Source organism: Capricornis sumatraensis, chromosome 1 (genome assembly GCF_032405125.1).
Source record: "Capricornis sumatraensis isolate serow.1 chromosome 1, serow.2, whole genome shotgun sequence".
In the NCBI taxonomy this organism is placed as follows: Eukaryota; Metazoa; Chordata; class Mammalia; order Artiodactyla; family Bovidae; genus Capricornis; species Capricornis sumatraensis.
The window spans coordinates 244,534,917-244,550,066 of record NC_091069.1 but is presented as its reverse complement, the minus strand read 5'-3'; the positions used below and the strand labels follow the sequence as shown (position 1 = coordinate 244,550,066).

At 43.8% G+C, this 15,150-nt stretch overlaps 1 protein-coding gene across 4 annotated transcripts in view; it reads left to right on the top strand.

Annotated features, from left to right (window-relative positions):
• Positions 1-11,396, top strand: part of NEK11 (NIMA related kinase 11) — a 277,295-nt gene extending 265,899 nt beyond the window's left edge. For all 4 annotated transcript variants that reach the window (XM_068973446.1, XM_068973452.1, XM_068973440.1 and 1 more), the window contains one exon: positions 11,218-11,396. In XM_068973446.1, coding sequence (XP_068829547.1) covers positions 11,218-11,396 — 179 coding nt within the window. The remainder of the gene's footprint in view (positions 1-11,217) is intronic.
• Positions 11,397-15,150: the final 3,754 nt, after the last annotated feature.

Genomic DNA, 15,150 nt, shown 5'->3' with positions numbered 1-15,150 from the left:
ATCCATAAACTGGGAGTTGGATATGCTTATTCACTGTATTATATTTTACACTTTTTTGTATATCGTAAAATGTTTTATGACATCCTTGTAATAATGTTCGGAGGGTCGTGAAAAGCCATGGCATTCATTTGTTTGTAAAGATTAGAAACTGAATGTCAACAAGTTGCTACAATTTTTTAGTATCAAAGGTTAACAGGGATTTAAAAGCTCCTTACTACCTGCCCCTCAATTACAATATACCAAGCAATCAAAAACAAAACACACAAACAACTTCTGGTGTACATGTTGCCAAAGGAACTACTAGTCAGGTACCAGTGTCTTGCATCCCAACTTCTTACATTTCTAACAGTATTGCTGTTTACATATATTTTTGGTGTTTTGAGAAAAGTTTGTAAAAACATATATCAGAAGTGATGTATAAAATTGAGATTAGAGGACTTTCCTGGTGGTACAGTGGTTAAGACTCCATGCTTCCAATCCAGGGGTCATGGGTTCCATCCCCAGGTGGGCAGAGAAGTTCTGTATGAGGCATGGAATGGCAAAAAAAAAAAAAAGAGAGAGAGAGAGAGATTGGATGCCAATGATAAATTGAACAGTTTACCCTGCAAATAAGCATCAACTCTGAGCTTCCAGGTGGCCTGGACAAGAGGAGAAACCCTCTGAGTCAACAAGAACCAGCTTAGTAGGAGAGTTTTCTTGGTGCTAAAATTTGGGGAAGAACTAGTCACAAGGATCTTTATATCAAGGGCACTGAAGCCTTGTGTGGTGCTCAAATCTCTTGATTTGCCCTTGACAGTGGCTCCTTGTGATTCACTTACTTCACAGAGGACAAGAGTGATCTGGTTATAACAAGGCTCAGATCTTGTCGGCCCTTCAAAGGCCCCACTGCATACAGGTCAAGGCAGGACCCCTTCCGCATCCTCCAAGCTCTCTGTCCTGCCTGAGCGTCTGCCCTCACTGCCTGTCATTCTGCTGCTCTGAGGCTTCCATCACCCCAGTCTCCTTTCCTTCCATGCAAAGCTTAACCCGTCTGGCTACCTCTTCCCTCAGTTGGGAATGCCCTGCTCCCCAGTGAACCTGGCCACCCAAGTCTCCATTCGAACGCCATTCCTACCACTGCCCCCCAGAGAGGCTTTCCTTAATCACATTGACACAGGCAGCCTCCCTCCTAGTCTCATCCCTAGGCCTCAGGCAAAAAGGCCAGCACTGGGCCTGCCTGTTGAGGGTGCCCCTCTGGTCATCCTCCCAGTAGCCCAATGAATGGGCCAAGGGGACTGGCGTCCTCAGAGCCTGGGTCTCCTCTTCTAGACTGTGCCCTGGTCACCTGGGACCCGGCAATTCTCTGCCCAAATGACCTAAGTTCATTTCTAGAACCTGTGGGCCTCTGCCTTCGGCCCTCCTCCCATGGGTGGTCTGTGCTACCAGTTCACACCGCCCTAAGTCTCAGGTGGCCGCAGGGTGGCTGGCCATCTGCAGAAGGCATCAGTGGCTCTTGGACATAGGGGCTGAGGTGTCAGACATGAGTGCAGGACCTCTCACAATAGGAGTTGAAGCCAGGCTGGGGAGGGAGGGGGGCAGGGGCAGGGTGTACATCTAGGAATGAGGGTTGGGGTTGGCTCACCCAGCTCTGCCATGTTCCAGTGCAGACCTCAGAAGTCTGAGAATACTGAAGCTGGCCTTCTAGGTCTCTATGAAGTTAATTTGTCAGGGTAAGAAGGTAGGTCATATTTTATTTAACACTTCATGAGCTTGGTTCACAACTTGTAAGTATTTTGACACACGTGGGCCTCCACTGGTCTTCTTGCTACATCTCCACAAATGTTAGAGGCGGGCCTTGCTTCCTCTACCTGAAGGTCTGTCAGGAAGATGCAGGAGCTGGTTCAACTGACAGGGCCTGGTGGCCACAGGCCCCCTAGAAGCACCTTTTCTGCCTCCTCCTTGCTGGGGGATTCAAGCCCTCTTCTAGGCAGCCATGATTTCACTCTTCTGTTTCCCTGTTTATTTCATTTGCAGCAAAAGGCAAAAATCTGAAATTACCTTATTTCTTTATTTGTTTTATGTTTGTCATTTTCCCACTTAAGTATGAGTTCTGTGAGGTCACGGGCTTATGGCTGCATCTTAGAACTTCGCAAGCACTAGGTGCTTATTAAAAATGTGCTGAATGAGTAGCACTGGGGCAGTTTTGTGGCTGGAAAATGCTGGATACAAAGATGACTAAGAAAGGCCCTTAGCGGGCCCCAAGCAAGGTAAGGGAGTAGACCAGAAAAGACACAAAGTCCTTTGCTTTCAGTTTCACATTCCTTAACAGGCTAATTAATCTGGAAACAGGAAATGTGAATGTAGCCATTATTGGGGGATTTCTACTGGGAGAGAAATAGTTCGCAAACCAAATCAGTGCTAGGCAAGAGGGAGACTTTCTCGTTAGACCTGACAGACAGGACAGGGCTAAGGGAGATTGGAAACCTGATGATACAGCAGAACCAGTGGAAACTCATTCCTTCTCCCTGAAGAGAAATTGCCTGTGGTCTTTCTAGGCAGAGGATGGTGTCAAATATTTTCTGCTGTTAAGCTAAAAGTACTGTTCAGAACAAAGGCAAAAATCCCCTGGATGCTGCTCTCTGCCTTATTTCACTCCCATGGCAGAGAGTGACAGCTGCAGAGCAGCCTCTGCTGCTCACTCCCTCCATCCTTCACCAAGGCCTCCTGGTGGAGCAGGCTGGCTCTCAGCACTCTCTAGATGCCCCAGTGTGAATGCATGCAGCCACTAACACATAGAATTCTTTTTTAAAGAACAAGGTTCCTGCCTTTTCACTCAAAGAAATATGAGGTCATTTTTATCCAAAGATGATAAAGCCAATCCACTTGAAACAGGGATGAAAATAAAATAGGAAATACTCAAAACTACTCTTTATGCCAAATTCAGAGTTAAATTGAAGAAAGTAGGGAAAACCACTAGGCCATTCAGGTATGACCAATATCAAATCCCTTATGATTATACAGTAGAAGTGACAAACACATTCAAGGGTTAAGATCTGATAGACAGAGTGCCTGAAGAACTATGGACAGAGGTTCGTGATTGTACAGGAGGTAGTGATCAACGCAATCCCCAAGAAAAAGAAATGCAAAAACGCAAAATGGTTTTCTGAGGAGGGCTTACAAATAGCTGAGAAAAGAAGAGAAGCTAAAGGCTAAGGAGAAAAGGAAGATACCCAACTAAATGCAGAGTTCCAAAGAATAGCAAGGAGAGATTAGAAAGCCTTCCTCAGAGATCAATGCAAAGAAATAGAGGAAAACAATAGAGTGGGAAAGACTGGATATCTCCTCAAGAAAATTAGAGATACCAAGGGAACATTTCATGCAAAGATGGGCACAATAAATGACAGAAACGATATGGACCTAACCGAAGTAGAAGATATTAAGAAGAGGTGGCAAGAATACACAGAACTGTACAAAAAAGATCTTCATGACCCAGATAACCACGATGGTGTGATCACTCACCTAGTGCCAGACATCTTGGAATGTGAAGTCAAGTGGGCCTTAGGAAGCATCACTCCAAACAAAGTTAGTGGAGGTGGAATTCCCGCTGAGCTATTTCAAATCCTAAAAGATAATGCTGTGAAAGTGTTGCACTCAATATGCCAGCAAATTTGGAAAACTCAGCAGTGGCCACAGGACTGGAAGGGTCAGTTTTCATTCCAATCCCCAAAAAACGCAATGCCAAGGATGTTCAAACTACCACACAATTGCACTCATCTCATACGCTAGCAAAGTAATCCTCAAAATTCTCCAAGTCAGGCTTCAACAGGACGTGAACCGAGAACTTCCAGATGTGCAAGCTGGTTTTAGAAAAGGCAGAGAAACCAGAGATCAAATTGCCAACATCCAATGGATCATCAAAAAAGCAAGAGAGTTCCAGAAAAACATCTATTTCTGCTTTATTGGCTATGCCAAAACCTTTGACTGTGTAGATCACAACAAACTGGAAAATTCTGAAAGAGATGGGAATACCAGACCACCTGACCTGCCTCCTGAGAAATCTATGTGCAGGTCAAGAGGCAATAGTTAGTCCTGGACAAGGAACAATGGACTAGTTCCAAATTGGGGAGTACGTCAAGGCCGTGTATTGTCACCCTGCTTATTTAACTTATATGCAGAGTACATCTTGTGAAATGCCAGGCTGTATGAAGCACAAGCTGGAATCAAAATTGCCAGGAGAAATATCAATAATCTCAGATATACAGATGACAGCACCCTTAAGGCAGAAAGTGAAGAGGAACTGAAGAGCCTCTTGATGAAAGTGAAAGAGGAGAGTGAAAAAGTTGCCTTAAAACTCAACATTCAGAAAGCGAAGATCATGGTATCTGGTCCCAACACTTCACGGCAAATAGATGGGGAAGAAATGGAAACAGTGAGAGACTTTATTTTCTTGGGCTGCAAAATCACTGCAGATGGTGACTGCAGCCATGAAATTAAAAGACACTAACTCCCTGGAAGAAAAGCTGTGATCAGCTTTTCTAGACAACATATTAAAAAGCAGAGACATTACTTTGCCGACAAAGGTCCGTCTAGTCAAGGCTATGGTTTTTCTGTATGGATGTGAGAGTTGGATCGTAAAGAAAGCTGAGAGTTGAAGAACTGATGCTTTTGAACTGTGGTGTTGGAAAAGACTGTTGAGTGTCCCTTGAACTGCATGGGAATCAAACCAGTCCATCCTAAAGGAATAAGTCCTGAATATTCATTGGAAGGACTGATGCTGAAGCTGAAACTTCAGTACTTTGGCCACCTGATGTGAGGAACTGACTCATTGGAAAAGATCCTGTTGCTGGGAAAGATTGAAGGCAGGAGGAGAAGTGGACCACAGAGGATGAGGCATCACCAACTTGATGGACATGAGTTTGAGCAAGCTCTGGGAGTTGGTGATGGACAGGGAAGCCTGGCGTGCTGCAGTCCGTGGGGTCGCAAAGAGTCAGACACGACTGAGCAACTAAATGAAATGAACTTGGACAACTGGGGAAGCTTAAATGGACTGGAGAATTAGATGACAGTAATGTATCAGTGGTAATTTTGTGATTTTTATGGTTGGTCTGTGGTTATGTAAGAGAGTGTCTTTATTTGTAAGGAATATACACAAAATACAGGAGAACGAAACATCAGGTCAGCAAAAAGGCTAGAGTCCAAAAAAGAGTTCTTTGAACTATACCTGTAACTCTTCTGTAAGTTTGGGATTGCTTCCAACTAAAATAATATTTAGAATGTGAGCACATTTTTGTGTGCCATCCTTGAACTGATTTTCTGATGGCTCAGGTGGTTGATAAAGAATCTGCATTCAGTGCTGGAGACCAGGGTTCAATCCCTGCAATGGGAAGGTTCCCCTGGAGAAGGAATGGCAACCCACTCTAGTATTCTTGCCTGGAGAATCCCATAGACAGTGGAGCCTGGCGGGCTACAGTCCTCGGGGTTGCAAAGAGCCAGGCATGACTGAGGGACTAACACTAAAGAACTACATTGACATAGCCCTCTTCTTTACAGCCCTGGGAGAAAGAGAGGGCACACAGAGCAATCAGTAGTTGATGGGAAAGTAAATAGAAGTGATAAATATATTGTTTACAAATAACAATTAAACATGAGAAGAGGCTAGTGAAGAAGTTCGGAGGATGAGAAACAGGACTTGGAGGAAACAGGAGAGAGAGTAAGCATAGTGCTCCCCCACAAGACACTCTTTCGGCTGGAAAATCAGCCAAATACATACTGGGTGGTTTCTCCAGGCAGCTGGAGCTTCTTTAGAACCATGGGAGGCTTCCTTCAGCTCCCCGAGTCTGCCACTGTCTCAGCAGGATGGTGATCCACCCAAAGAGCACCCGCCTGCAAGCGAAGCATCTGGACTAAGATGATATTTAGGGTCCCTTAAACACTTAAAATACTTTGAACAAGAGGATAAAATTGATTAAGGACATGAAGCATGGGACAAAATAGATGAAAAAGAATTAAAATACACTTTTTTCCATTTGAGAATGTAAGTTCTTTTTACTTGAGTTATCCGCCTAACTAAAGGGATAGTTCCTCTGTTTGATAAAACTAACCCCCTTTCCCCCTTAAACAATACAGGAAACACTCCCTTCCCTTTTCAAATCTTAGATAATAGCAGGAAAGACCCCTGAAATAGAATATTCTGTTTTGTGATTCCTAAAATACTAGAACACATCATTGCAGGAATATTACAGCCTGTTTTCTGAGTGTCAGAGAAGATTTATGCTGCAATCTTACAACATGTAAATCTTAAAGCACCTGTCAGTTTTCTTTTGGCATTTGTTTACGGCATGCCTGATTTTGTTATCAACCCACAATATATTTGGAATAAATAAATTTAAAAACACAGAAATGTTTACCACATATTTTTGTTACAAGTTTCTAACAATCGTACTGTGGTCAGATAACAAGATCTCGTATAAAAATCAGTGTTTGAAAAGTGTAGTAACTTGAATTGTTGTCTAGTATATGGTCAGTTTCTTGTAAATGTTACATGAGAGTCTGGGGAGAATGTGGGTGCTATAATCATCAGATGGGAGAGGGTCCTATATATATCTATTAAATCTAGCTTAATAAGTATATTCAGATTTTCTGTTACTAATTTTTTCCAATGCTTTCCTATATCAATAATTGAAATCCTACATTATGAGAATGTATCTGACAATTTCTCCCTGTACGACTTGATGAAATTTTTTTTTTTTCTTTTTTTGGCTTTGGTTTGTTTTGCAGCAAGTAGACTCTCTAGACACATGGGCTCTTAATTCCTCAACAAGGGATCGAACTGAGTCCCCTACTTTGCAAGGCAGATTCTTCACCACCGGAGCATCTGGGAAGTCCTGCATTTGATGTATTTTTATTCTACTTTATTAGAGGCATGCAGATTTAGAATTTTCATTTCTTCCTGGTGGATTGAACTGTTTTCATTATCTAGTGGCATTCTTTATTCTATTAAGGCTTTTTTTTCCCCTTAAAATCTATTTTGTTTCATAAAACATATATACTAACGCATATTTCTTCTGGTTTTTATTTGCCTGGCATATCTTTTGTTTTTAGATTTGCTTACTGTCAACCTTTCAATGCCCTATATTTTAGCTGTGTTTCATAAATTATACCTAGATGGATTTTCCTTTTTAGACAGTGAGTTTATTCATCAACATTTGCTGGAGGATGTTTAGATCACAAATAAAATAGCCCTTCCAGGAATGGTTAGCTGTAACCGGGTACCCAACAAGAACCTATTGCACCACCATTTTCAGAAAGGGCCTGAAAGTCACACAACCCCTGTAGGGGTGTCACGTGTTGTCCAAGCATGTAAAGTGGCCATCTGTCTCTGCCCACCAGTTTCAGGATGGACATTGGAAATACTAGACATGGAGAGAAGTGGTACAAAATCCACCTTTCATAAAGGTTCCTGGTACTTGTTAGCACCAATGACCATTAAGTATTAAAGTATTAAGTATTAAGTATTAAAGGGAGAGCTCATGGCCCTCTTCTATTCCTGTGGTGCCTCATACATATTTAATGTGCAGGAATTTCTTATGTTCTTTAAAATCATTTTTCAAGGTTTCCTTAAACTGTGTCTAAAGAATAAACTGTTTCTTAATGCTTTCTGTTAAACTCAGTTTTCTCTCTACAAAATTACTTTTTTTATATCCCACTGTGCCACCAGTCTTTTTATGTCATTTTCCCCTCCAAATTCAGCTAGAAAAGATAAAAGTATGTAAAATAGTGTCTCAACTGGCGGCAGAACAACAAAATTACTTGAAGCTCCCAGTTGAACTGAAGTGGGATTACTGTGTAATTCTCCACTGGGGAAGCAACAATAATGTACCTGAGAGTAAAACAATGGTTATCAGGTTCCTGGTAGGCAACAGGTGCTCTGCTTAAATGTGTGTGTGTGTGTGTGTGTGTGTGTGTGTTTGTGCTCATTCAGTCGTGTCCAACTCTTTGTGACCCCATGGACTGTAGCCTGCCAGACTCCTCTGTCCATGGAATTTTTCCAGGCAAGAATAGTGGAGTGGGTTGCCATTTCCTACTCCAGGGGATCTTCCCAACCCAGGGATCAAACCTGCCATCACCTGTTTCCTAAATTGGCAGGCAGATTCTTCACCACTGTGCCACCTGTGTGTATGTAAATACCACTTAAATATGAAAAGCCCAAGGCTCAGAGAGGTTAAGGAACTGGCACGAGGTCATGCAGCCTGTGAAAGGGAGAGCCAGGATCCAACTCTGATCTCTCTGAATCCAAAGTCCGAATCCTAGTGGTGAAAAGAATGAGTACTGGAGTGAAACTGCTGGGACTCACATTCCAGCTCCACCACTTAAAAGCTAGGTGCTGGTGGGCAGGTTACATGATGCCCTCTCCCTATATATATACATTCAGTATCTCAGTTTCTTCATCTGTAAAATGAGAATAACAATAATGTCTATCTATACTGTTATGAAGATTTAAGGGATGATCTGAGATGATGCTCAGAATGGAGCCTGGCACACAGAGAAAGTGCAAGAACTGTTAGTATGGTTTCAGGGAACATTTGGGGCTTATCATCAGCGGTTAATATTAATAATCACATTCTAAGGTTTCTTTAACGTTGTGTTCATGTGGCTCTTGCCCAGTTCTTTGCGCATCCTCAACACCCGCCAGGCACCTCACTGGTCTCCCGCTGCTCCCACACACGTCCTCCAGCTCTTACAGCTCAAGTGAGATGGTGCCTCCGCCTCTTCCACAAGGTATCCCTGATTTTTCCAACCAGGAACTTTCATGAGACACTATTTGATGGCACTTAGTGGCCATCTAGGTCATTCTTTCATTCCCCAAGTCTTTCCTGAGCACCTACTGAATGCCTGGTCCTGCTCTAGGTGCTGAATCCCTCCTTTATGGAATTTGTATGCTAACTAGGGAAGTAGGGAGAGGCCAACAGCAAACAGATACACGCAAAAAGATGGAAGAAAAATACCAAAAGCAATATGTGCTGTGCAAATAGTTCGGGTGATGTGATCCTGTAGAACAACTGGATGGATCTCTTAGACTCGGTGGTGAAGGATGGTTTCTCCAAGAAGGTGATATTTAAGCTGAGATGTGAATGGCAAGAAGGAGGCAGCGATGTAAAGATCAAAGGGGGAAGCATTTTAGGGAAGAGGGTACAGCTTGTGCCCAGACCCAGAGGTGGGAATAAGCTTGGGTTGTTTTTAAGGAACAGAAAGGAGGTAGGTGTGACTGGAACCTAATGGCTAAAGCAGACTGTGGACAAGACAGAGCAGGTTGGTGGAGGAAGGCAGGCGACAGATTATGCACAGCCTGGTAAATGAGAGTAGGGAAGGGGCCAGACCCTAATGTTACAGGAGTCTGAGACAGTGAAGTGATAGCATCTGACTGCGGCTTGGTACATGTCAGCAGGAAAGTATGAATTTCTGGGAGTGGCTGAGGTGACTACAGATGTGAAGCACCTTGGGTTCGGTCCTGATCTCTTAGCAAAGGTGGGAAACCTACACAAGCTGGAGGATGTGGGGCCCTAGGGCTGCCACTCTCTCCAGCACTTGAAGTTCTAAGACCTGTGTTTGAGTTCAAGTGCCGTCCACCGTTAGCTGTGTAAGTTTGTGAAAGCCAACATACTTACTGTCATCTATAAAATGGAGATGAACACTCAATGTGTTGCTTAGTTTACAAGGATCATTTGAGAGAATAAATGTAAAAACATTTCGTAAGCTCTGACTTAATATAAAAACGTAAGTTAAAATTTAAGGTGCATATATCTTGCATTATAATTACAAGCCTGTAAACTAGATCAGGATCAGTTACTTCTTTTTATCTGTCATAATACCTAACCCAGTTCTATGTGTTCTAGGGATTACAAGGTTGTACAATACTGTACAATAAAAGCTTAAAAAAATAAATGAAAGCATTTGTGATTAATGCCTTCAGTTATTGTTAGCATTACTATCATTATTGTCTAGCAGTAATGCATTTAAGATTCTGGGGGAAAAGAACTGATTTTTCTTTTCACCAAATTCATTAAAATGAAGAGTAAAGAAACATTTCTTCACACTTAAAGTTATAAAAATATTTATACTTGCCCCTTAGTATCCTTGGGCTCTGCATCTGTGTCTTCAACCCACTGGGGATCAAAAATATTTGAAAAAGAAATTCTAGAAAGTTCCAAAAAGCAAAACTTGAATTTGCTGCAAGCCAGCAACAATTTACATATCATTTACATTGTATTTACAAGTATTTACATAGCATTTACATTGTATTATGTATTGTAAGTCATCTAGAGATGATATGTGCATGCTGCTGCTGCTGCTGCTAAGTCGCTTCAGTCGTGTCCGACTCCGTACGACCCCATAGACGACAGCCCACCGGGCTACCCCGTCCCTATGATTCTCCAGGCAAGAACACTGGAGTGGGTTGCCATTTCCTTCTCCAATGCATGAAACTGAAAAGTGAAAGTGAAGTCACTCAGTCGTGTCCGACTCTTGGCAACCCCATGGACTGCAGCCCACCAGGCTCCTCCGGCCATGAGACTGTCCAGGCAAGAGCACTGGAGTGTGTTGCCATTGCCTTCTCCATGATATGTACATAGGTTATATGCAAATACTATGCCATTTTATAAAAGGGACTTGAGCATCCAATGGTTTGGGTATTTGCAAGGGGTCCTGAACGAATGCCCTGCCAAAGGGACAACTGTATAATCATCAACCTAATTCATTGCACAACATTTTTCATTAAAAATTTTTTTTTATACTTATTTATTTGTCTGCTCCAGGTCTTAGTTGCATCATGTGGGATCTAGTTGTCTCACCATGGATCAACCAGTCCTCCTTCACTGAGAGCATAGTGTGTGGGATCTAGTTCCCTGTGGAGGGATCAAACCTGGGTCTCCTGTCTTGTGAGCACGGAATCTCAGCCACCAGGACCACCAGGAAAGTCACTAATTAATGATTTTAAAAAGCATGATATCCAAAAAAACACAAACATGGTATCCACAGAGGATTGGTTCCAGAAAATGTGCCTGCCCTCTGCAAATACCAAAATCCACGGGTGCTCAAGTCCCTTGTGTAAAATGGCAGTGCTGTCACTCTTGGTATCCACAGGTTCTGCACCCCTAGCTTCAACCACCTGTGGACACACAGGGCTGACTGTACGGTTTTTCAGTGTTAACTTTTCTTGCTCTTTCCTGACTTGCCTGGCAGATCCGCTGTGCAGAAGCTGGGAGCAGAGGTGTTTGAGGAGGTCTACAGTTACCTCAAGAGAGCAAGGCAGCGGGGAGCCAGCGAGGCAGAGGTCTGGGAGGCTCTGGAAACAGTGGTGCCTCGAGCCAGCGACTGTTTTGAGGTTGACCAACTACTCTACTTTGAGGAGCAGTTGCTGATCACCAGGGCAGAAGGGGTCGGTCTTCCCCAGAACCATCATGAAGCAACTGTCAGAAGCAAGCGGGTCCCAGTGGACAAGGCGCCTGTGAAAATCCATCAGCACTGTTGCTGACCTCTGTTCTGGGACATGGGTGCAGAGCAGCGGTCTCGACCTTCAATCCCTTGTCAATCCTTCAGAGAGTAGTACACTTGGGCCTCAGTGTTGCCAGGTCTATACTTGGAGACGGGCACATGGATCGGCTTGTCTTCCTGAAGAGTAGTCCTGCTCTGGTGCCTTTGGGTCCCAGCAGGGTTGGCTCACCCTGGCCTTGGTCCGGGAGAAGGCATGTGCTCTTCACATGTCCACTCAGTGCCGACTGCTCTGAGTCTCCAGGGACTGTGGGCAGCCTGCTCCTGAGGGGGGTTGGTCCCCAGCCTCTGACTTGCTGAGCTGCTTCTCAGGGACCAGATGTCTCAGGTTAGCTGCTTTTGGCCCACTTTACCCTTGAATGCCTAACAAGCAAGAAGTGCATATGTGTAAGGATAGAGCGAATCCTTTCTGTGATGTATTCCCCAAATTCATCCAAGGAGTATTAAAGACCTTTATTCGTGGCTATAAAATAAATCACCTCTTTTTCTCTTGTCTTATCCAGAAGTATCTTGTTGAACGTAGCACATCCATCTAAGGATAATTACTACTTAGAGGAGCTAAGACTTTGCTTGTTGCCTATTATTGTCCAGTGCTGTGCTCATTACTATAAGAATCTTACTTCATCAAATCTTTTCACCAGAGAGAGAGAGTCCTGGTCACGTGGGTTGGAGTCCTAAACTGGATTTTGGCCAGGTTTAAGTCCATGTTACTCTGTCTGGTGTCAATTTTATTTTTAGTCCAGTCACAAGAACTCAAGAGGGGCAGAGGGGAAATTTCCTCCTCCCTGACACTTGGGTGAGTTTTGGGGTCAGAAGAGGAAATAGGTAGATTTTCAACTATTTCACAAGTAAAACATGTCCAGGGAATATCACCCTGCATTTAAGAACATACTGGAGGGGGAAAAGACTGCCTTTACCCTTTTACCAGCTGGAGCGGCTGACAGGAGATACCCCATGTCCAAGGTCAAGAGCAATGGCTGCACTTTGCTGGAGCAGCCGTGAAGACATACCCCACGTCCAAGGGAAGAGAAACCCCAGTAAGACAGTAGGCGCTGAGAGAGGGCATCAGAGGGCAGACAGACTGAAACCACAATCACAGAAAACTAGCCAATCTGATCACATGGACCACAGCTTTGTCTAACTCAATGAAATTAAGCCATGCCATGTAGGGCCACCCAAGACAGATGGGTCATGGTGGAGAGTTCTGATAAAATGTGGTCCACTGGAGAAGGGAATGGCAGACCACTTCAGTATTCTTGCCTTGAGAACCCCATGAACAATATGATGGGGAAAGAGTGGCTGACTTTATTTTGGGGGCTCTAAAATCACTGCAGATGGTGACTGTAGCCATGAAATTAAAAGACACTTACGGCTTGGAAGGAAAGTTATGACCAACCTGCTGCTGCTGATGCTAAGTCACTTCAGTCGTGTCCGACTCTGTGCGACCCCATAGATGGCAGCCCACCAGGCTCCCCCATCCCTGGGATTCTCCAGGCAAGAACACTGGAGTGGGTTGCCATTTCCTTCTCCAATGACCAACCTAGACAGCATATTAAAAAGAAGAGACATTACTTTGCCAACAAAGGTCTGTCTAGTTAAGGCTATGGTTTTTCCAGGAGTCATGTATGGATGTGAGAGTAGGACCAAAAAGAAAGCTGAGCACTGAAGAACTGATGCTTTTGAACTGTGGTGTTGGAGAAGACTCTTGAGAGTCCCTTGAACTGCAAGGAGATCCAACCAGTCCATCCTAAGGGAGATCAGCCCTGAGTGTTCATTGGAAGGACTGATGTTGAAACTGAAACTAATACTTTGGCCACCTGATGCGAAGAGCTGACTCATTTTAAAAGACCCTGATGCTGGGAAAGATTGAGGGCTGGGGGAGAAGGGGACGACAGAGGATGAGATGGTTGGATGGCATCACGGACTCAATGGACATGAGTTTGGGTAAACTCCAGGAGTTGGTGATAGACAGGGAGGCCTGGTGTGCTGTGGTCCATGGGGTCATAAAGAGCTGGACACGACTGAGCGACTGAACTGAACTTACCCTCTTAAGTTCTATAGCTGGAGTCTTCAAAGTAGAGTGACCACAGACAGCAGAAGAAAAAGGATACACACTTTATTTGATTTAATGTTTTTACATGACATATGTGTGTGTGTGGGGGGTGCTTTTTAGAAAGAAGTGAAACTGCCAAAGAAACAGGCCTGACAACTTAAACACTATTTTGACGAAAGAGCAGGGATCAATATGTGGAGATGTGACAAACAGAGGGAAAAGAGATTTTATCTCCAAGGGGGGTGAATTGTGGGGCTGTGACAAGGAGACACATGGAACTGGTGGCAGATAAGGGGTGAGTTAGGAGTCTGCACAGATATGTCTCGGCATCGGTGCCCCATCTCCAGTGATAAAAATGTTATCCTTTCCCCAGTCCAGGGAGGCTGCTTTTCTCATGGGAAATGATGCTTTTAACAGAGCTCTTCCTGCATCTGCTGTTTCTTAATTACTTTCAGCTCAAAATAATCCTTATGCCAAAGTGGCATATTTGGAGGTGGCCTATTCTTGTCCCCTACAATGTCTAGGAAGACAGGTGCAGAAGGAAAACATGTTATCCCCCAGGATTTATGCTATGCACTGTATCAGCCATCACAGAAAGGAAAGCTAGGAAGAAATACCATCTTGGATCAGAGCTCCATGTCTTATAAAAGAAGCTCACTTTGTTTACTTTCCAGCGGGTTTACTGGGAGCAGCAGCACAGACTTAAAATGACTAGAAAATTCCTTTTGGATTTTACCATTGGGAAAATGCTTTGTCCCTCAGCCATACTCGGTGTGGGCATTAATCACTGACCAGATTGCAAGATGGTAAGTGGAAATTGGCTGAGCAATTGGAGAGCTAGGAAGCTGCTTGTTATGAATCAGTCACAGGAGTGAGGGAATAAAGAAGCTCTGCTAGTGCGTGGCTTTGTAAAATACATATATATTTCAGAAATGCCAACTGACCTCTCTGCTTTCTTTTTATGCAGGGGAAATGCCACCAGCTATTCTGGGTGATGTAGAAATAAGGCGCACAAAGGAGAGTGATGGGAATTAAATATTTAATGTATTTGGGCCTGGGGCCAAAGTGAAAGCTCTCCGTCCATTATATAGGCTCAGGATAAAGGAGGCAGGCAAATTAGCAGCTCAAGGAGGGAAGATACTCCACTCCTCTTTCAAGATGGTGGGGCAACTCATGTGCCTTAACTACTGTGTCAGAAGGGAAGGGGGCCAGGCCACCAACATGATAAAGGAGGAAGAATGAAAAATGGAAGAGAAGAAGAAAGAGGTGAGAGAGAGGTAGAGACAGAGGGGGAGGAGAAAGGGACAGGAGTGACCACACAGCAAAGAGTATTTTAAAATGATCTTCCTGGGACTTCCCTGGCAGTCTAGTGGTTAAGAATCTGCCTTCCAATACAGGGGGTGCAAGTTCAATCCTTGGTTGGGGAGTTAAGATCTCCCGTGCCTTGTGGCCAAACAACAACAACAACAACAAAAACCTAAAATATGAAACAGAAACAGTACTGCAACAAATTCAATAGACTTTAAAAATGGTCCACATAAAAAAACAGTGGTCTTTGTTTGCATAAGGAA